At 45.7% G+C, this 23035-nt stretch overlaps 1 protein-coding gene across 10 annotated transcripts in view; it reads right to left on the bottom strand.

Annotated features, from left to right (window-relative positions):
• Positions 1-23035, bottom strand: part of LOC5509225 (nesprin-1) — a 125759-nt gene that overhangs the window by 17684 nt on the left and 85040 nt on the right. For all 10 annotated transcript variants that reach the window (XM_048726027.1, XM_048726036.1, XM_048726029.1 and 7 more), the window contains 23 exons: positions 22307-22639; positions 21136-21474; positions 20603-20779; positions 19788-20261; positions 19137-19346; positions 18508-18968; positions 17871-18114; positions 17417-17593; positions 16811-17035; positions 16023-16426; positions 15101-15350; positions 14313-14645; positions 13634-13852; positions 9898-13296; positions 9232-9561; positions 7521-7853; positions 6059-7045; positions 4700-5686; positions 3953-4606; positions 3071-3724; positions 2206-2538; positions 1263-1592; positions 128-1105 (listed from right to left, as the gene is read on the bottom strand). In XM_048726027.1, coding sequence (XP_048581984.1) covers positions 128-1105; positions 1263-1592; positions 2206-2538; positions 3071-3724; positions 3953-4606; positions 4700-5686; positions 6059-7045; positions 7521-7853; positions 9232-9561; positions 9898-13296; positions 13634-13852; positions 14313-14645; positions 15101-15350; positions 16023-16426; positions 16811-17035; positions 17417-17593; positions 17871-18114; positions 18508-18968; positions 19137-19346; positions 19788-20261; positions 20603-20779; positions 21136-21474; positions 22307-22639 — 12831 coding nt within the window. The remainder of the gene's footprint in view (positions 1-127; positions 1106-1262; positions 1593-2205; positions 2539-3070; positions 3725-3952; positions 4607-4699; positions 5687-6058; positions 7046-7520; positions 7854-9231; positions 9562-9897; positions 13297-13633; positions 13853-14312; positions 14646-15100; positions 15351-16022; positions 16427-16810; positions 17036-17416; positions 17594-17870; positions 18115-18507; positions 18969-19136; positions 19347-19787; positions 20262-20602; positions 20780-21135; positions 21475-22306; positions 22640-23035) is intronic.

The raw sequence follows: 23035 nt of genomic DNA, 5'->3' as shown, positions 1-23035 counted from the left end.
CCAACATTGGTTTCATAAAATATACGCCGATTTACATCAGGTACGTATAGGTACAGCTTGGAAGTTTGAGACCCTTGCCTAATAGTCCTGCACTTGTAACGCTATTTAAGGAGTCTGAATTACATACCTTGGTCTTTTCGAGTTGAGCCTTGAGTGTATCAAGGTCCATCACACTGGGTCTGTTCTCATCCAGACCCTCACGAACGCCCTGCATTTCTTGACCAAGCTCCTTCTCCTTGTCCCAGTATTGCTCCAGGCCAGCTACTAGGACAGCCGCCTTGTCTCTCTTGTCCGAAATCCTCGCCTTCAGGGCGTCATATCGCTCTTGTAAGGCATCAGCCTCACGTTGAACAGGCGCGGTATTGACGTCCGGATTACCATCCACGATGGAATGGCCTGCCTGAGATGTGTCGCCCACGCTTGGCAGGAGCTGTGAGAGCTCTTCAGCCAGACCATCCAGCGCTTCAAGCTGCTCCTTTGCCTTATCAAGATCGCACACAGGCGAGGCCTCATCTTCGACTGCGCTCTCAATCTTGAATAGCTTCTCCTCGACAGGCTTAAGGGCAGTATTAAAATTCATTAGCTGATCTTGTAGGCCCTCTGCTCTGACTGTTTTGTCTTGTAGCTGCTTATCTAATTTTCCATAACGCTCTACAATGATCTGAATTTCCTCTTCAATGACTGTGACCTCCTCAATGCAGATTGTTATGACCCTTTGCGCAGCTCCGTTGAGCTTCTCACAATCGTGCTCGTGGTTCTTGACATCTTCTTTGAGAATTATGAGCTTCTCCGACTGCTCATCCAGTTCCCTCGGCTCACAACTTAATTTCAAGTCCTCAGATTTCTTCTCAGCCTCCGCAAGCCATGGCACAAACTTGTCGCGCAGGTTCTGGAACTCGGCTACTGCAGAGATGGCATCATCCAGGAGAGAGCTTCGTTCATTGGATTTCGACTTCAGCTCGTCCCAGCGCCGTGAGATGTCAGCGACTTTCTCGTCTAGATTATCTTGTTCCTCTGCTGATTGGCTTGCCTCCTTGAGACTTTCACCCGCCTTCATCAAGGCAGCATATGAAGGTTCGTTGTTAAGTATTTCTTGCTGCATGGGCTTAAAATAAAACAACAAAAATACTTTCAGATAACAGAAATCTATGAATTTCAAAAGAAACTAAAGATGCCACAACCATCGAATTAGACTCGTGAAGTAGGGGAGTATGCCACAACCATTGACAGATATATGTAGTAACAAGCCTATGTGTGTTTACCTCGTGTTCCGTCTTCTGATATTTGAGAGTGTCCAGGTCGGCGGAAATCGGTCTCAGTTGCGCATGTGCACGCTCTGTTTTAGTCAACCATCGTAGGAACTCGTCACAAGCGCCTTCAAATGCATCGCCTTGTGAGATAATCGCCTCCAGAGCTCTCTTCCTGCTGTTCACCTTGTCGGCGAGTTCATCGAGCGAGTTGTCGAGTTTGGCGAGTTGCGACTCTATATCAGCAGCTTGGACTGGATCTTTGGTGGTCGCCACAACTTCCTCTGATATGAGTTTAGCTTTCTCGAGGTCTTCTTTTTGATCGGACACACCTTTTTCTATTTCCTATAAATTAGATACAAGTTTAGCGGGTAGGCACTAGGGAACTTAAGCAACGACGACGCCTACGGCAGAAAACAATGGAATTTGATTCAGAATTCAATAGCAGCACGTGGAAATACGTTCTGTCTGATAAATTTCAGCCGTTTTCCGTAAAACCACGGACGTGAAAACTCCAAGTTTCACGGCCAGTTGAGGACGCGGACGTTTGCACTGTAAACTCCACTAACTACGTTCGCTGCTGTAGAAATAGTTATTTTTATCTGTCTCAGACTATAATGTTTTGCTTATTCCATTGCATTTAAATTATTATTGATCGCCGAAAACATATTTTCGATCGCGTTGTCCTAGCCGCCGTCGTCGTCCTTGCTTAAAGTCCCTTATGATACATTCCGACAAACCACTTGTATTAATTAGGTATATACACCTGGTTACATTAAACTACAATTTTAAAAGAGATAATTGAGCGGAGATAGATGGGAATCTTGGTTGAACACAAAGCTATTCTAACAAAAAAAAAAGCCTTGAAAATTCCCTGAAAATCAGTAAAAAAAGATTTGAAGAGATCGGACTCATCGCTCCTAGGAAACTACTAATCACCGCAATTTATTAATTTTACCTTTGCGGCATCTAACTGCTTTCTGGCGACATCTGGGTCAGTCTTTACTGGTTCCCAGACCTCCACTATCTCCTCGGTCACCTCGATCCAGACCTCGACCTTGTGTAACATGTCTCGCAACTTGCCACCTTGGCTCACAGCTTTCTCAAGCTCCTCCTCTCGGGCATTGGCGATATTTAATAGGTCATGATACTTTTGAGTGACAGCTGCCAGTTCTTCTTGAACAGTAGAGGGGTCTCCAGAGACGCTGGTCAGTGCGTCCTCAAGAACTCGCTCCGCATCATTCAGAGAGTTCAGCTTGTCTTTGGCTCCTTCGAGTTCTTCTTTAAGTTTCTGCAAAAGACGTAAATGATGAGTTACTGTCTTAACCTTGGCAAGTACCAAGTAATGAACGTGCGGCTGTTAGTTAAAGTAACCTTACTACGGGTTGTGTGGAGACTTGTAAGGCTTGGATTCATAGTATTGGTATGTATGTGCCCAAGAAGGCCTGGTAGAAAGATCGCTACTTTATGAATATGTTTTAGTGCTCTGCAGTATTTTTTTGTTATATATTTGAGTCACTATCTTATTGCAGGAAACGAGGGATATATTTGGACGTAAATGTGATCTGGGTTGCCCCTTGAGCTCTAGTATAAAGGTGTCCCAGTGAGCCCTCAACATCTCATGCCATCCATTCTGGCCGCATGCTTGAACATTACCCTGTGGTTTGTGTAGCACATCGTCAGAGGGTGGATGCACATAGATCACCAGTGCACCAGCCAGGAGAGGTGTGCGACAAAAGTTTAGACTGTATGTAGTGCGACAACAATGCATGCTGGGGCCGTCGCCCTCCCTCAGTTAAATCTATTGTTATCGAATCTTTTACCTTGACGTTCTCTAGCTCCTCCTTGTTCTTGTTCACATCACCGCTGACTGGCTCTAAGGACCCAAGTACGGGCTCTGCCTTGTCCAGAAGTGCCCGCAAGGGCTCGAGTCCGTCAGCGTACTTAGCAAATGCCTCTTTCACGTCACTTGTTTGCTGCTCTTCTAGTGCACATTTAGCGTTCAGCTTGTCGTATCTCTCAACTGCATCACAAGCCTCTGATTCCACGACATCTTTATCTGCCTCCGTTACACCTATCAAAGCCTTTGATTTTTCTTCGGTAGTATCTCGGGTGGCTTTCTGGCGATCAATATCTTTTCGTATATCTTCCAGTACTTCGGCCCGATTGTCTAAAGCCATGGTGTCTGGTGTTATAGGTTCCATTGCTGCAAGCTGAGCCTCTGTCTCTTCTAACCAAGGAACCAAGGTTTTTACTGCTTCGTTGTACTTCGTAGCTTCTGGTACTGCTGTGTTGATGCGTTCCTGATGATCAACGGCCTTCTGCTGGATATCCTCCCAGCGTTCTTTTGTGTTGTTTAGTTTTGCCTCCAACTCGTCTCGCTCGGGCCCAGGGTCAGCGGTCTCCAGCAGGTTAGCTCCACTACGCATAAGTTGCTCGTACCCAGGCTCTTGCTGCTTGATCTTAGCCGAGAGAATCTGGGGGAAATCATACGCAGTTAGAAAGGGTGTCCCGATCAATTACTTAACTCCGTTCTGTTCTCTGGTTCATAAAAATATATACATAATAAAGCTTGGAACCGCGAGATACTCTTATACAGTGGGACCTCTATAACAGACGATCTCAGAAATTATGTGTTTATTATATAGTTTCCGCTTAGCGGAGGTACACAATACGGAAGTTGCGCTGGATCTTCAAACACTCACCTCATCCGCTTTCTGTTGGTCCTTCACAGTTTCGTACACGGCCGATACCGGCATCTGCTTGGCTGATAACTCTTCCATCTCGTCCAGCCTGCCGCGGAAGTCATCGAAAGATTGCTGGAACTCCTGGCTTCTCATCTGGGCCGCTTGTAGCCTGCCTTCAAGGTCCGATAATTTGGCCACGAGGTCGTGATACGGACGCTTTACCTTATCAAACTTGTCCTTAATCCCGGCAGCTACGAGTGGTTCGTCCTTGTTCTTGTCGGTCAGCCAATCGCACAACTCTTGGGCATCGTCCACTTTGGGTTTCTGTTCCCAGATTTTTGACTTCAGGTCTTCAATTGCCTTCAATTGTAAAGCAACAACTTCGGGATCCGTACCGATGCGTCCCGCACTCGCAAGCTCGTCCCGCGCGTTTTCTAGGAATGCGTCTATTTCGCGCACTTTGTCGTTGAACTCGCGCGCTTTGGCGATCTCTTCGCCGAGCTGAGCCTCTCGAATTTGGAGCCTGTCTTTCAAATCTCCATAGCGACTTGACATATCAGACACTTTGTCGGAGACGACAGGGTGGTCATGCACGTGCTGTAGCAGAGTGTCGCCCGATAGGCCAAGCTTATCCACATCGCCTTGTTTCTCGTTTAGATGGTCACGCAACGCCTGCAAGTCCAAGAAAATAGATCAGCATGTGAAAATAGTAAGATATTTAAATATTCAAAATATAACCGAAAAAATCTTGATGGTGAACACTACCTTAATCTTGTGAAGCTGTTCCTCTGCGTGGTCCGTGTCGGTACCAAACACAGCTGGCGCGTCTACGGCATCATAAGCACTCGTAAAGACGTCTTCAACGTGCGCTACTGTGACATGATACTCCTCGGCCGCCTGCTCCACGACGCTAAGCTCCGCCTCCCTCTTATTAAGAGTGGCAGTCAGCTCTTTGATCTTACGCAACAGGTCGTCAACCTCGTCCTGGATGACGTCTTCATCAGCTTCTGCTTTATCCTTCAGAGAGTCTGCTGTCTGCCCGAGCTCTGTCATTCCTGACACGAGTTTGTCTGCAGATGCCTTGATCTGCTCAAGGAGGTCTCTCTGCTTTGCAATCTGCGCAAGGTCGGAGGAGAGGGGCTCAAAGGCATGTACCTGCTTCTCTGCGTCCTCTATGAGGGCCCTGATGATATCAGCCTCCTGGCGGAACTGTTGCGCCTCAGGCTCCACCTTCTCTAGTTTCCCTTGTCTCTCGGCTGCTTTATCCTTTGCGCTTTCAAAGCCTGCCTCTAACTCACTGATCTTATCCTGTAGAGCTTGTTTCTCGTTGTCATCATCCAAGTTCTCAAGCACCGATTCTCCTGACTGCATTAGTTTATTGATCACTGCTTGCTGTTGGGCAAGGGAGTCTTGTAACGCCTCGTTATCAGACTTTTGCTCTTTTACCTTGTCCAAAATGGCAGACACGGGTTCTTGTGAGGTGACTTGCGTTTCGAAGTCATGGAGTTTGTCCATGAAGTCGTCGCATGAGACCTGGAGCTCCTGACACTGGAGTAACACACCCTGGAGTTTTGTCTGTCTATCGGCATTTTTTCGCGCTACAACATCCATGGGCGCTGTGAGTCTATTGAGCTCGCCACGAATTTCGCGTACAACCCGTGGGTCTTCCTTACTTGAGGCGATGATGTCTCTACCAGTGTCTTCCAGCTTATCCAGCAGACCCCTATATTTGTTGATGTCATCACGAATGTTCTGAAACAAGAAAAGCTTACTATTTACAACCACTGGCAATTTGGCGCTTTTAAAACATATGGAAGATATGGAAAATACTACATTTGACACACCAGGGTGATATGAGCTTCTAGTGAAAGCATCCACCAGGATCTATGACCCCAACAATGCCAATACTCAGTTACGTGGGGAACTCTATTATATCTATGATTCTTACTGTTAGCTTATTTAATTACTACTTGGGCGGAAGCACCCATTACCAGAACACCGACTATAAAATGTCCCTAACGAGGATCTAGAGGAGTGTGTACATAGACGTGTGTGTGTTTACTTTACTGGTTGTGTTCATAAATAGGAAATTAGCTCTATTCTTCAAGCAATAATAACACCTACCTCTGCTTCTTGGAGTTGTTTCTTCACAGTCTCGGGATCACCACTGATTGGTTGTTGATTAGACACAGCTTCCTGAACCTTGGGTAACCACTCCTCCAGGGCGCTCAAAGCATCATGGAACTTGTCCGACATGGCGACCTCTTCATCGACCTTATCCTTCAGTTCGGCCAAACTGTCTTTCAAGTCCGAATACTTCTGCCTTACTCCGTCAGCATCCTTTCTAGCATCGTCTGCAGCCGGAGACTTCTCTCCTACCGCTGTCACCACCTCATCAGCAGCATCCTCCACTTTTTTCACCTCAGAATTAAGATCTTGTAAGGCTGCATCTAGTTCTTTGATTCGCTCCATTTCGTCCTGGCCTTTCGCCTTGTCAATACCAGTCGGCTCATGAGCCAAGATAGCTTTCTCGATATCATCCAAGGCTTTTTGCACCGGTGATAGTGCATCTTCGTACTTATCCACGGCAGCCTTGGTGTCTTCAACCTTCTTCTTCAGGTGATCAATACCAGCGGATAGTTTGTCATAGCGCTTGTTGAAGTCCTGGGCGTCGCCTTCGATGATGTATTTATCGGCTTCGCAGCTCTCTATTAGGTCCGCAGTGGTGTCATTTAACGTCTGCAAGTCGGGCTTACGATCTTCCACTTCATCGTCTAGCTCCTTTAGAGTCCTTAGGTGTTTATCGAGCGTTGGTTTGTCACATGATTCAGGGTCAACCCTTTGCAATTTCTTCTCCGCATCGCTCAGCCAGGGTTTGAATGTCTGACTCTCGTACTTGTGTTTCCTGGAAAGTGGTACAACCTTGTCCAGGCGGGCGTGCCGCACGCTCGTTTTGTCTTTGACGCTGTTCCACCGTGCGGTTGTGTCGTGTAGCTTCTGTTCCAGCACGTCTCGGTCTGGACCATGCTCGGAGCTGTCAAGAATGGCTTGCCCGGTTTTTAATAATTGCGCAATTACTGGCTCCAGTTGAGAAACAGCTTCTCGAATTGCCTAAAGATATTGAAAAATATATAATTTAAAGCTTTAACTTAAATCTACATTCTATGTAACTAAAGTAAGAGATGCGTAAAGCCCCGCGCACACGGTGAGGAAATTTCAAGCGTGCACTTTGCTCACTGCCTCACGAGGCCAAAAACGCACAGTGTGTGCCAGGCTTAAAGTTAAGTATGATATTAAAAATTTGTTTAGCTTTCTCCATTAGGTCCATTTTTTTTCGTAAAGCTTTATGGCCAATTTTATGCTACCTCGACACAATTCAAATTTAAATTCCTAACGGAATTCCCTTTTGTGCTGTCTGATTGGTAAAAGCGGAGAGATGCGAGATTAGTAGCCCTTTTCCCTTAGCCCTTTGGTATTTGATTGTCGGGAGTCGTAATGATGTCTACTCTTTTTACATCGCAGTATTACATGGAAACAGCTATAATTAAGGTGAAATTTCCCACAATTTGATTTCTTGGACACCTACCTTGTGGTCCTGTGCTTGTTCTTTAGCAGTCTCATGCAGCCCAGAGACCGGCTCCAGCCTTGCAATCTGCTCCTCCACACCAGCAAGCTTTTCCAAGAAGTCCTCAAAGGATACTTGGAATTCCTGGCTCTGTAGGAGTACGCCCTGCAAGCGTGCCTGCCTCTGGTCGACTTTTCCAGCAAGCGAGTCCAGCGCAGTCCTAACCTTGTTGAGCTTTCCATAGACGTCTGCTACAACTGCAGGGTCATGTTTACTGCTGGAGATCAGCTGCTGGCCGGCGTTTTCAGCCATCTCGAGGATGGCATTGTGTTTGGCGATGTCATCTTTGAGCAGCTGATTGAAAAATGTGCCTTGTTAGTACTGCTGAAACAACGGATGCTAGTAGGCAGAAGCAAAAATTATTGCAAAAATACTTCCGCAGTTTAAAATAGTGCGAATACCGCGGATGACACAAGCGGCTTAAATGAGAAAGTTAAGGTGTACATTTTACAGCAAGACTCATGCAAGCTAGTGGGCATAGAACACTTTAAACAAGCTACTCTCCGCTTTATTGAAGTTATTTAACTATTGTTCCAATCATGTTTTCATCAAGATGTGGTACTTTACGAGGTTGCAATGTTTTTAAATAAAGAAATCGATGCATTATAGAGTGTTGAAGATAACGATAATTTCAAGTCAAGAGTGTCACAATCGACGCGCGCCCACTGTTTAATGAAACAATAGACGCATGTGGAGTGTTGTTGAATTACACGATGTCAACAATACACGAGATGCTCTAAGTCTTTCCACATATTACAAAGGATGAGACGGAATAACCACCAGAAACAAAGCGAAAGTATAATTTACATCAAAGTATATGAAACAAAATGATACTGGAGTAACTTTGCAGTTATCATTGCAATTTGTCATGTCATCCCGATTCTCAATCATTCACGGATCGATGGACATAACAAGATTCCTCCGCCGATAAAACAAATAAAAACAATCACGATTAGTATGAGATTATGGGAATGCGATCGAGTTACTGAAATGAAAGTTAACCGTTCACGATAGAAAAATAAGTAACTAAGATATAATGATAGTTACAAGGACAAAGTCTTCTTTGATGTCAACGTGAAGCGTGTTATTCTCGGGTGCCAGAAGGAGTATTTTCCCGCGCACTCGACCGGACGGTAATCCATTTGAACGCACGCGAGGCCTTAGTACACGCTCCATGGAACATTTCTCGGTCTTATAATCCCCTTCTGGCACTTAAGCGCTGCTTCGGGGGGAAATTACGGCATATTAAGACGGCGGATCCGAGAACTATTTATGATTAAATATTAATGCGCGCAAAGTGAACGCCGCTGAAGTGACAATACCAGCCCTGCTTTTCTATGGTGTCCACCTGCCAGACGGGGTCCCGTGATCAAAACATGGATTCTCTTATAGGAAATAATAAAGTGCGTGGAAATTAGGTAAGGAGAATTTGGCGTGTATGATGAGAAACATGTTTCTAAGTGAGGCGTATCTAACAACAAGGTCTGAATGGATAATAAGCGGCAAACAGGCCGCGATTTTGAAAAAAAAGTATACTATAATTTACATCTTAGCAAAAGAAGAAAAACATACGATATGACTGTAGCGAAAACATTGACCGAAATTATTCACTTCTCTCAGTACAAAAAGGTTTTGCTAAGTTTTATTTCCATCTCTGTCTCTCCAAGCTCACCTGCGCTTCCTCAAGCTGTTTTCGCACTGTTTCGGGTTCGGTGCTGATTGGCTGCTGCTTAGCAACGCGCTCCTTCACTTCCGGTATCCAGTTGTCTAGCTCTTCTAGCGTGGCGTTGAATTGTCTCGCGTTAGTCACATCGTTCTCAAGGTTGTACTTCCGGTCCATAAGTTGGGCGAGCGCGTCGTTGTAGCGCCCCTCCACCATATCAACTTCAAATTTGACTCGCCTTGCATCCGGGGACTTGTCAACTGCATCCATAAGTGAGCCCAAGTTATCGTCTAGCGTGTCTACTCCGGGGCGCTGCTCTTCAAGCTGGTTTAACAAGTCCTACAAAGAACGCGGGAAATCTCAGTTATCCACAAAGTTCGCCAAACTGGATACAAGTAACATTTTTTGTCAATAAAGTTAAACTTTTTTTGGCAAATTTCTTTTATGAAAAAAATAATAATGTATGTTTATCCAAACCCTGTCCAGTTCACACAAAATTAAGGAAGTGCGCGGTAACACTGCAGCAATATTGAAAATCTCGATTTAAAGAGCCCAGCTATACATTTGTTATTGCCTTCATTTAGTAACGAATCCGTGTTAGTGTGGACGTTAAGTAGTGGCTTGGTATTTGCTAGGATGATCAAAAAGCGGCTGTCAGAAATCCTTTAATCTCACCTCGATTTTCCGGAGCTCCTCCTCAGTTGTCGGTATGTCAGTACCGTACGAGACAGGCGCCTGCAGGATTGGGGCCGCCTGGTCCAAAAGTTCTTCCACAGGCTCCACCGTTGCCTTCAGCGCTGCCAACAGAACCCTGACGTCTGCAAGGTGCTGCTTGCGATCAGCCATCCCCTCCAACACCGCTGCCCAACGCTTGTTTATGTCCTTCACTTCGGCTTGTGTTACCTCGGCATTGTCACACAACGCATCGAGTGAGGTTGCTGCGTCGTTGAGTGAATCCAAGTTTGGTTTGTGGTCCTCGGCGGTAGCGAGGATTCCTTCGAGTGATCTCTCTTCTCGGGCGAGGCTCTTCTCATCGCACGAGATCGGGTCTAAGGTGGAGAGATATTTCTCCGCGTTTTGTAACCATTCCTGGAACATCTGCGACAGATCGTGATAGGCCTTCGCAACAGGAACAACCTCATCCAACTGATCTTTTTTCTCATCAAAATTCTCTTTTACGCTCTTCCATCGTTGCTCCATGTCATCAAGCTTTCCTTTCAGGTCGTCTTTCTCCTCTCCAGCTTCCAGAGACTCGAGCACATCATTTCCACAGCTTGATACCTTTTCAAACACTGGCTCCAGCTGTTTGCAGTCGTCTCTAGCCTCCTCGACCTTGTGTTTCTGCCGTTTCACAACATCGTACACAGCGCTTACCGGCCCGACATGTTCCAGGTCGTCCTCAATCTTCGCCAGCTTCTCCGTAAAGTCATCAAGCGTAGTCTGGAATTCCTGTGTCTGTAGCACAGCAAGTTGTAGCTTTTCCTGACGATTGTTCACCTTCGCTTCAATAGCATCTAGTGGCGTCTTGATCTTTGCGAGCTTGGTGTTCACTTCGCTGTAAACTGCCGGGTCACTTTCACAGCTCTCGACTAGCCTCTGACCGATTTCCTCGGCTTTCTCAACCACGGGCCTCTTAGCCATGACTTCATCTTGAAGCTGCTCTACGTACTCGAGTTGCTGCTTGGCGACATAAGGGTTGCTGCTGATTGCGGGTAGGTTATCGACTCCGGGAGTAGTCTCCTCAATCCAGATTGTGATCTCTTCGTAAATCTCCACGAACTCGATCACGAGGATAAGGACCTTTTCGAGCTGCTTCTTCTTCGATCTTGTTTTATCCTTAACACGTGAGTATCTCTCTCCAAGGTTGTCAACTTGTTGTTTGAGCACCGTGGCATCAGTGGAGTCATCGTCCATCTTAGCAAGAAGATCATCCGCACACTTCTCAGCATCTTTCTTTTGCGGTTCACATTCTTCAAGACTCTCAAACGCCAACGTGACGTTCTCTAAATTCTTTTTCACGCTGTCTTGATCCACCTTCGGTGTTTCGCACATCTCTAAAGAGTTCTCAGCATGGTTAACGGCCGCCTCTACGCATTTGATTGCTTCTTGTAGATTTTCCGCTGTATCTTTAGCATTACTGAGTTCGGTTTCCTTGTCTTCCAGATCTCGCTGCAGTGCATTCCATCGGCGATTGGTGTCTTGGACTTGCGCGTGGATGAAATAACTGTTATCTGGGCATTTTTTTATCAAAGAAACTGCCGCTTTGTTGAGCTCTTCAAACTCAGGCACATGCTTCTCGATGCCGTCCTTGAGATCCCACAGCGTCAGCAGTTGCTTGTCCATGTCCTCGGGCTCACTGGACTTTACTCCAAGCTCACTTAGCTTATCTTCAGCGTCAGACAGCCACGGCTCAAAGGTCTGTTGAGTTGTCTGATAAGCTCTAGCATCAGGAATGACGGATTTCAGAAGCCCGTTACGCTCGGATGCCTTATCTTTTGCTCTATTCCAGCGATCTATAAGATCCTCGAGCTTCTTCACTAAGGCCTTCTGCTCGTCGCCTTGTTCAACACTCTCTAAGACCCTCTCCCCAGCCTTCACAAGTTTGACAAATACTGGCTCTTGTTGTTGTATAGAGTCTAGAACATCGTCGTTCTCTTCCTTCTGCTTCCTTGTCTCGCAATATTCAGGAGAAACGGGAGCTTCGCTCACAAGTTGGTCTTCAATGGTACCTAACCTTGCGATAAAGTCGTCACACGAGTCTTGGAATACCTGGGATTGCAGCCCCGCGTCCTGAAGTCTCGCGCTTCTTTGTTCCAGTTTTCCATTCAACTTTTCGATTGGTGTCCTGACCTTGTCAATGCTTTCTTGGACAGCGGCCACAGTCTCAGGGTCATGGACATTACCCTCGATCATCCGCTGGCCTGTGGTTTCCAGCTCAGCAAGTCTGACAACGTAGCCTTTTACATCCTCTAATATCTCATCGGTCTCTTTGACCTGGGCTCTGATCTTCTCGGGATCGCTACTTATCGGCTGAAGGCTCTGGACCAGTTCCTGTTCAGCAGGCAACCAGTTCTCAATCTCCTCAAGTACAGCGTCAAATTTCTCGGCATCCTTGAGGGCTTTCTCTAGTTGCTTCTGCCTGTCAGCGAGCCTTCTAGGGATATCCTTTGATTTCTTGTTCGCAGAATCAACCTCATCTTTAATCCCTGTCACTGACTGGTTTTCCACTCCCATAAGCTCCTTACCCGACTGATTCATTTGCTTCACATCTGCCTTTCGATCTTCAAGTGTAGACGCCAAAGCCTTGACTCTCTCTAGCTCATCTCGGAGTTTGTCAGCATCAGTACCAAGGGGCTCGCTAAATGACAAAAGATCCTCAGCCTGTGTAAAGGCTTCGCGTACGGGCTGGAACGCGCTGTTGTATTTCTCGATGTTTTCTTTGATGTTCTCAGCTTCAGATTTCTTAGCAGGCACGCTCTCATTCAAGGCATCCCACCGGTGTTTCAAATCCACAAACTTAGCCTTAATGACGTCACCGTCAACTTGGCAACAGTCAATCAAAGCCTTGGCAGCATCGCTGACGTCATCAAAGTGCGGTTCATGGCAGTACACGTCATCCAGCAGACTGCCAAGTTGTTCAATCACTCTGTCAACTTCGTTGGGGTTACACGATACGAGCTTGATCTTACCAAGTTTCTTTTCAGCCTCGTCTAGCCACTTCTCGAATTTCTCACGTTTCCTGTCAAACGTGGCGGATGCCTCGTGAACCTCATCGATTTTCTTATCGATGTCCGAAGCGCTCTTTTTGATCCCCCCCCATCGGTCAGCGGTGGCTTTGAGAATCGCCTCGTGCTCGTCTTTCTCTTCTCCAGGCTCCATTCTCTCCGCCATGTCCCGGCCATCCTCCATTAGCTTGTCGAAGACTGGCTGTTTCTTGGCAATGGTTGCGAGAATGTAGTATTGGATGTCATCCTTCTGTTCGTCCACGATAGGGAAGATAGCAGATATTGGTTGTATGTTGGTGAGATCGGCCTCCATTTCTGCCATGGTGATTTGGAACTCATCGTGACTAACCTACAAATACAAAGATCAGATCGTCAAATTGATGCATTTTTAACACTTCAAGAAACACTTCCCAAGTATGCAGATTATCCAAATATCCCAAAGGATAATACAGTGGCCACACTCGGGACAGTGAAAGGCGGCCGCTTAATAGAGGGTGGCCGCTTAAGAGGTTGATCGCTTATTAGAGGGTACTCCTTAATAGAGGTTGGTCGCTTTATAGAGGGTACTGCTTAATAGAGGTTGGTCGCTTAATAGAGGATGGCACAGAACATACAAATACCATTGAATCACGATTGAAAAGTTAAAAAAATACAGAAAAATAAACTGGAACCTATTCTGTACAAACCTCAAATAGCTGCAATTGTAGCAGGATAGTCTGTAGGATTTCTCGCCTCTGCTCCATTCGCGCGTCCAGCCGATCAATCTGCACACGTACTTTGGTAAGCCTGCCCTGCACCTCAGCCACCACGAAGGGATTTTCGTTTGTAGCTAAGATCAGATCTCTACCAACTAGCTCCATGTTGTCAAGTGTGTTATGCCTCTTGGCGATCTCGTCTTGTGTAGCCTGCAAAACATAAATATGAGCAACAAGTATCTTGAGAGAAACTCTCAGCTTTCATGGATTCCTTGTTAACAACTGAGACTACCTATCTTCTGCTATCTTTGTTTGAACAAAAAATCGAGCAAACGTAGACATGCGATGAGGGAAAGGACGGTAAGTACCGTACAAGCTCGTTTTAGATTCTTATTTTATAAGTAGACTCTAATTTTTAAACAGGGCCCTTATTTCAAATTTCAGCTTTTATTTCATATGATGTGTGCCAAGCCTAGAGGTAATTAACAAATCTAATCGATAACAAGGCCTTGGAGGTTTTTCTAAATTAAGATTATTTCACTAGCAACTGGCCGTTAAAACAAGAAATTTCGGCACCTTAGTAAATTATCTAAAGTACCGGATGCGCGACAACAAGAAATTTCGGCACCTTTATTAAATAACTAAAGTACCGAATGCGCCGTGTACTCACCTCGATATCTTTGAGCCGTTTACTGACGACTCTCGGATTCGTGCTGATCGGTTCTTGTACCGAAGTCGTCTCTGAAGCCTCAGTTACCCACAGACCGAGCTCGGCCATCTTGCTATCGAACACCTCGCAACACTTGACCACCAGCTCAAGCTTGGCCTGCTGCTCCTCAAGAAGCTCTTTCAACTCAACACGCGTCCCAGACAGGAGGCTGACTTCCTTACGAAGTAATGCCACATCTGGTGAATCACTATCCGCAGAAGTGATCAGATTTTGTCCGATCTTGACGGCATGTTGGACGTCGGGCTTGTGCGTCTCAAGGGCACTGATTGCACTCTGTTGAAACACATCAGGAAAGACTCTCAATAATTCTTTTCCGTTTGATTTTACTTAACGACACGGGCGTCGGATTGAGGATGACGACCTAATTCGTTAGAATATAAATATACAGGGGAACTTCTCAATGATGGCCGATGTAAAGTCCAATAACCTTTCTGTTTTTGGTTGAAAACAGTACAAAATGCATGAAAGCCACCCCGATCTAAAGCGGAACACATTTCTACGGGCGTTCATTTATTGAGGGCAGTTTTCAAAGTTCCGGTGACAACACCTAAGGACATTTCGTCAATGAGATCAAATCAATCATCATGGCTCCCTTTAGCTTCATTCTTTCCTTTTCTTTAGATATATAGTAAAATTGGGTATTCGCAAGCATGGCGGTCCAAAAAAACAAAGATACAACATGATAGCGAAAGTTTCTGTTTGACTAGAGAGGACTCTAAGCTGAATACCTTGGTAGTAGCGATTGCTTGCTTTGCTCTATCGACATCACAGCCAACCATCTCCATAGGCACAAGACCATCCTCGGCCCTAGTAAAGAGCTCGTTTACAGGCAGTATAGCCTCCTCGTACTCCTCCGCCAAGTCTTTAACCTCTGCCGACTGGCGCACGCGATCACTCAGTCGTAACCGGACACTTTCCCACAGCTTGTTCAAGTACTGGACCTGTGCCTCTACCACGTACACGTCATCCGGGGCGTTACTAAGAATGACCAAGCAAAACGTTTGTAAAACAAGCAACATGACAATATGTTGTAATTTAGTTTCAGGGAAGCTAAGCTTAAAATACGCGAGCGTTCTTGTAGGATGTCAGTACAAATATTCCAGTGCTGCAAATAGTTATTATAGTTTTTCTATCCTAAACATCGAAAAGGAGGACGGCAGAAAACATGTGTTGAAGGCCAAGGGATTAAATTTTTCCCTGAACCGGGTTGCGCAGGAGAAAGCTCACTGATGGCCTATGCAACGGAGGGAGAGAATGAGCCATGAGGGATGATCGCCTATGCAACGGAGGGAGAGAATGAGCCATGAGGAATGATGGCCTATGCAACGGAGGGAGAGAATGAGCCATGAGGAATGATGGCCTATGCAACGGAGGGAGAGAATGAGCCATGAGGGATGATCGCTTATGCAACGGAGGGAGAGAATGAGCCATGAGGGATGATCGCCTATGCAACGGAGGGAGAGAATGAGCCATGAGGGATGATCGCCTATGCAACGGAGGGAGAGAATGAGCCATGAGGGATGATCGCCTATGCAACGCAAGGAAATAATTTGCCATAAAGGTTAGAACATGCGAAAATATTTTCTACTGTAGCAGTCAAATGATAAAGCAATTCTGACAAGAAAGACAACAACATGTGCGTATGTGTACCTGATGACGTTCGCCGCAAGCTCCTTGACGCTATCGTACTGTGAGCCGTGCTCCTCGACCTGCTGTTGAAGATCCCGAACCTGCTCCAGCTGTCGCTCCACCGTGCGAGAGTTACAAGACACTGGCTCCTGATTGCCTAGCTTCTTATCCAATCCCGTCAGCCAGCTGGTAAAGGGGTCTACAGTGCCATAGTAACGGTGCAAGACAGGAGAGTGTTTGGCCAGCTCCTTCTCGCGATCCTCACTCTTAGTTTTTACAGCAGCCCAGCGGGTCTTCAGGTCTTGAAGGCGTTGCTCAAGGGCGTCGCGCTCAGGGCTGGACTCGGCGTCCTCGATGAGTTGTTCTGTGCGAGAGATCAGCTCACCCGCAAGATCATTTGTCTCTCGGATATCTTCTTGGAGCATCTAGAAAACCAAACACGATAAGTTGACGCAAAAGAACAAGCCTTCTTTTTCATCTCTTTGGCAGTTCCGTTTAGTGAGCTGTTTAATCGATCCCTTTCCTTTTTTCAATTAGTAGAATTATAAACATAAATATACCACTTCATTAACGATTATTGCCAAAATATGGGAAATGAATAAATTCTGTCCTCCCCTCCATGAACATTTCAACCTTTTTTTGCTTTAAAAAAGTGCCCGCTGCGTTGTTGTTCTGTTTGAGTTTGCCTCTTTGCCAAACGACTTCTCCTAACTCTGAAGCGACCCTTCTTCGTAATTGGACAGCTCTACTAACAGACGCTTTTTTTTTCTTCCTTTGTGTTGGGAAGTTAGCGACAGTTAGCGTCTCACCTTGAACTCTCTCTCTTGTTCCTTGAGAGTGTCGTGCACAGCAGAGACGGGCCTCATTCCCGCTAGCTCCTCCTCAATTCCCGCCATGTCATTCTCGAAGTCTGTTAACGAGACCTTGATGTCTTGGCACTCCAGTATTAGCGTCTGCAGACGGTCACGGCGTGCGTCAAGTGTGTTCAAGATCCGGTCCATCTTCACCTGGGCGCGGCTCACAGTGGAAACGACCTACAGCAAAATGGAGATGTAAGTTAAAAGTCAAGAATCTACCAGAGGGTCGGAGGGATGGAGGTGCAACTGTATTATCATTAACGCGATCCTTGTACTCTGATTGACAACGGGTTTTTCAATGTTTGGTGGTTTGCATTGGACACGCTATCACTTTTGGAGCAATTTTTTCGCAAAACCAAAAAACCTATTTGGGCACAAATCTATACAGAAAGGTGTAATGTTAAAGCTTTTAAGCTTTAAAACATTTTTTGAAACATTTTTTTAAATACACAACAAATTAAAATGCGTTATGCATTGGTTGGTGTGGTTTATGGGCTCTATAACAGAGCGCACCTCCACAATAACACAAATATTTCCATTCTGAGAGGCTGAACCCACCTCCACAGTGACCGACTCGTCCTCCTTGTTAAACTCCATCAGCCATTCCCCAGCCTGCTGGGACGTGGTGAGCACCTGTCGCTTGAGTTGGGTGGCATCGATCAACTCCTCTACCTCTAGCAACTGGACGCGGACATTGTCTGGCTCTGTGCTTACAGGCGCCAAGGACTCCATCACCTGTTGGACGGAGGAGCCAATCAGTGCGCAATAAAAGTCAATGAAGACGGCGTCAAGGGTCTTATTGCACTCGGTATGACATGACAGCGTTTCTTAAAGAGGCCAAGTCATCAGTTACGCATAATGTTTACGCATGGAGAGATTACTGTGGAGAACTAGATTCATGCGGGGTTCCGCAGGCCAACTTGCGTCTCTCCTTAAAAGGCCGGTTATTGACTAAATCGTGGCCCACTGGAAACTCAAGACGAAGCTTCTTTATGAGGGGTAATCCACTTACCGGTATGATGGCAGTGAACCATGTCTGTAGTTCCTCGTTGCACTCCTGGAATCTTCGCAGGTGCTCCAGATGTTTCCCGAGCTGATTCTTGCGGTTATCAAGACGGCCGCGTACGCCACTAAACCGCGCAAACATCTTCTCCACTCGTCGTTCGATGACAGTTACGTCAGGTGATGTACGGTCAAGCAAGGCGATGAGCTGTTGGGCAACGTCAACGATCTCCTCCAGCACAGGTTCTTGCTCGCTATCAAATGATGAGATTGTCAAATTAGGAGATGCAATAAGGTAAAGTATATACTCTCTGCACACCGTCCGTCATTCTTGTCAACCTGAAGTGGGTCCAGAAAGGGGAAAAGGTACCCAACTCTATCTCGTGCAGCATGCCACGTAATGATCGCGAAATTAGCTTGAGAGCCAATTTGTACGTAAATCTTTTAGTTCTGCAAATACCAATCCACTTGCATCACTGCAAAGTTCAATCCATCCTATAATAAACATCTCCATTCTGTTGCCAAAGCATAAAAATCTATGAATACTAATATTTTTCAAAAGTACGATATATCAATGTTCAAATAAACCTAAAACAACAGTGTCCAAAAGTCGGCTTTAGAGCGTTTTGTCTGCATCTCATTCATACCTGAATGTGACAAGAATAGCAGTGATGAGCTCCAGTTCCTCTGATAACTTCTCCATGTCCATGAGCGGCGTGCTGAACGCACATAAGACCACGCCTTCCACGATGAGTTCCTCGATGCTGATCAGGTTTTCTTGGTAGTTCGCCAGCAGCTCCTTCATCTTCTCAATCTGTTTATTTTTAGCGGGAAGAGCTTCTGTCAGGGCATTCAGACGGTTGTTGATGGAGCGAATCTCCTGAGAAACTGCGTCTTTATCGCTTGGGTTTAGCTCGATCAGGGATCGCGCGATGTCGTTCAGAGTTCGTCTAGTTGCGTCATGTTCCTCGACGTCATGTTCGATGTCTCGGAGGCACTCCTCGAAGAACTCCAGACTGGTTTTGTTACAAGGCACGGAGTTGATAGAAGAGAGCTTCTTTTCGGCGACCATCAACCATGGCACAATCTCGCGTACTGCAGCGGTATACTAGAGGCAAAGAAATAACATACTTTGTTTCCTTTTCCACTGAAAGGAATGCAGGGAGGCTGTAACAGGTCAGGAATAAGATAGACAAAATAGGATATGGGCTATGGAGGTATCATTATATTTCATCATTTATCTCGGTAGACAAGAATAATGTGTTTTTGGACAAACCTGCTGAGCAAGAGGCTCCACTTTCTCCAGCACCATCTGTCTGTTGGAAGAATCCTTCTGTAGGTTGTCCCAGCGTGTCTGTAACTGCGCCATACGATGCTCAACTTTGTTACGCTCTTTGCCTGGTTCAGAAGTCGTGAGGATTTTATCGGCAGCTTCCTTGATGGCGTTGAACACCGGCTCGTGCTTTTGTATGTCATCGTGGATAGGCTGAGGAGATGTAGGCGAGTAAAGATTACTCTCGACGCAAATGCAATGAATTAAGGTAAACTAAAGGTGGATGAATAAGTATGATTATATGCCACGTTATTTGTAGAAGTGAATCTTTAGTATTTTTAGTCACGATATCACAGCTTGGATTTACTAATTAACATGACCCTTAAACAGCAGACAAACCGCAATTTTACGCTCCCGAAAAATACACGTCACGTAAAGCATCCACATTCATTTGACTGAAGCATGAATTGATATCTAAACACTCTTGGATGGTTATCTAAAAAGTTTTCTCGTAAAAAGATCATACGTAACTTTAAATTTACAATAACAAATGAGCTATTCTAGCCGCTTGACTTTCTAAAATTTACAATAATCAATAATATATCATAATAGTCATATTAGTTATAATAGCATAAAAAGTAATCATCCAAGTACCTGATGTTCGCGTTTAAGGTCCCGGATGGTCTCTACATTAGATACCACAGGCCTCTCGTCCGAAAGCTTCTCCTCCACCGCGCTCAGCCAAATAAGGAAGTCCTCCGACACAGCTCGGAACTCCTGAGTCTTGACGAGCCCGCATTGCAGCTCATTGAGTCGATCGCTCACAGCAGTCATCAGTTCGCCTAGAGGCTCCTTACTACGCCCGATTCTACCTTGCAGCTCGCGCTCTGTACCGTCCTCCGGGTTCGCATTCCCTGCTAGCCAATCCGCCGCTTCCTGGGCGGTGTCGAGGCATGTCTTATCGCTGGCGAGGGCTTCTTGGAGATCGGTGGTTTGCGAGAGTTGTTCCTGAACCTTGTCTGATTCAGTGCTAACGGGTTCAAGGCTGGTTATGACGGATGACAGTCGGGGAATGTCTTCCTCGACTTTGGTGATGTTGGTGTCGTACGAGTCGAGGAATTCCACCACCTGAAATGCATGCCCCCGAGTTTTTTTATTTTCTTAAAAGGAAATGACAAGTAGAGGCGTTGCCGTCCCCTCAGGTTTTTTAATGTCTCTGCCCCCCCCCCCCCCCCCCACCAGTATTTCGAGGTCTGTTACGGCCCTGTAGGGACTGGCCCGTGGTAAAACCTAAAGTGACAATGTTTAACCCTCATCCTGCGTAAGACAGTCCATATCTACACGCTGACTAGTAAAAGTCAGTTAGTAAAGCGCATTTTGATTATCATGTGTCGCAATTATGATTTGCGCTATTCATGTGCCAAACATTTAATATATTTTATTTATTTAATTCACAGTGGTAATGTTACCTTATCCATGAAAATGACCCGGTCATGCCCCTTGCTCGCCAACCTGTCGTACTTCTGCTCTGCCTCCTCCACTTTGTCCAACACATCCGGGCTCCCTGTCTTCTCAGCAAGAACCTTCCCGTGCTGTTTCAAAGTATGGAGGGTGGGTTTCCGGCTATCCAGCACGGCGACACATTTCTAGGATAGCGAATAAACGCAGAGTGAGGTGTGGCTATATATGTGTGAGCTTTAACAGGACCCAGCGGTCTTTTATGAGCACTACCAGATTTTATTCGAGGCTGAAAAAAGCCCTGGCTTCTCAAGCATGGGCTTTCGCGCTATTAATCTATTCTACTTCTGTATTAATGTATTACATGATATTCAATCCGTTTCAGTGTAAGGTGCGCTATCGTGTGCAAGAAGAAAAGTTAGCGAAACAGGATTCAGGCATCACGGCTTTAAGTAACTTGGTTTTCATACCTGGGAGAACTCTACTTTTTCACCTAAGCGGACATCAAGTCTCTGGAAGCCAACGTAAGTAAACTGATTCGTACCTTGACTTTGCTGAGTTCCTCGTGCGCTTGTTGTACATCAAGTACCAAGACGTACTCCACTGCCACCACTTCCTCTACCTCGCGCATGGTCTCCTCCACTGCAAGGAGCGCCTCCTGGTACCCAGCAAGCTCCTCTTGTACCTCGGCCACCCGGTCCAGCTGCCGACCCACATCCCGCCGCAAGGCCTCGTATTGGTCAGTCATAGACTGGACCTCGTCTTCAATGAGTGGCAAGTCATTGCGGGCGTCAGCGTCCTTACAAACGCCTTCGTGGGTACGGAAGGTGTCGGAGATCGCCTGGAGGTCGGGCTTGCAGGCTTGGACCTCATCTTGAAGAAGCTGAAGTGAAAAAGACGCAGGGGGGTGGGGGATTATTAGTACAGTAAACACGATAAACTCAAAAGACGCAGGGGGGGTTGGGTGGGGTGGGTGGGGGATTATTAGTACAGTAAACACCATAAACTCAAAAGACGCAGGGGGGGTTGGGTGGGGTGGGTGGGGGATTATTAGTACAGTAAACACCATAAACTCAAAAGACGCAGGGGGGGGGATTAGTACAGTAAACACCATAAACTCAAAAGACGCAGGGGGGGAATGATTAGTACAGTAAACACCATAAACTCAAAAGACGCAGGGGGGAGGGGATGATCAGTACAGTAAACACCATAAGCACAAACTCGGGAATTAACAGGGTCTATTGAAAATTTATTCGAGCTTCTCAAAGTAATATCCCCTCGTAGCTACGAGAGGATGTTATTTGCTAGTCAGCGGCTACACGTAGGCTAGTATCCGTTAAGTCACGCAAGCAATGTTACCAAGTCACCCCACGCAAGCAAAATTTCAAAAGAAATTTATTAAAAATAGAAAAGCTATATTCATATGCACTAAAAAGTAACATTTTAATGGTTAGCCCTCCAACGTATAGGAAATAGTTTCAAATAAAACGCTTACATATAAAAATTTGAAAGCTCCTATCAACTTAATAAACCTAACCGACAATTTAAAGATTGAAGTTATTTTTATGATGAAATAAGAGTTCAGTAGTTTACACAGTACTGAAATTCCCGGAGAAAGATTATCGCTTGCATGTTTGCTTCCAGCCTACGCAACAAAAGTTTTTAGGGTCGGTCCGGAAAGAAAGAAACTTAACGTAGATCACTAGCACACTCACCTCAAGGGCTTCTTGCAAATGCAGTACATCCTCCTGATCACTTGGTATCTTCTCACAACCCTGCAGTCGCTTCTCCGCGTCCTTCAGCCATGCCAGGAACGGCTCGCTCTTCTTCTCATAAGAGGCAGCAGTGGGTTTAACTGAGTCCAGCTGGTTGCTATGGTGATGCACCTTGTCGTTCAAGGCTTTCCAGGCTGCCTCCGTGTCGTTCAGTTTCTGGGTGAGCTTGTCATGCTCACGTCCCGTGGGAGGGAGAGTGGAGAGTATTTGTCGCCCCTTATCCATGACATGATCATACGCAGGGGAATGTTGTTTCAGTTGCTTCTTCAAGTCCTGAGAAAGTGAAAGCGAGGTTAGAAATAAAAGACAAGGGTGGGGGTGGGGGGGAAGACATGAATTTAATATAATACTTTAGCACAACGCGATAAATCAAATATCACTTTTTTGTGTTTTTGTTCTTTAGTTTCTTTAACATTTGAGATTTTATTGAATACCCGGTGTTTTTATTTTAGCTTAAGGCAAATTTACCACGTCATTAGGTATAGAGCGAAAATTTACACGTTTATAGTGGATTCTAGACAAAGAAATGCTCTATCAATTCAAGTAAGAGAACTTGTCACAGCAAGCAAACTTTCGAGGAAGGCATACATTTAACATATAGTATGTTTAATTAAGTTGCGTGCTTTCCTTATGTAACCATAAGATTCAAGTGGAAATATTTCAGTTATA

This window comes from Nematostella vectensis, chromosome 4 (genome assembly GCF_932526225.1).
Source record: "Nematostella vectensis chromosome 4, jaNemVect1.1, whole genome shotgun sequence".
NCBI lineage: Eukaryota > Metazoa > Cnidaria > Anthozoa > Actiniaria > Edwardsiidae > Nematostella > Nematostella vectensis.
This window is presented reverse-complemented; position numbering and strand designations above follow the sequence as displayed.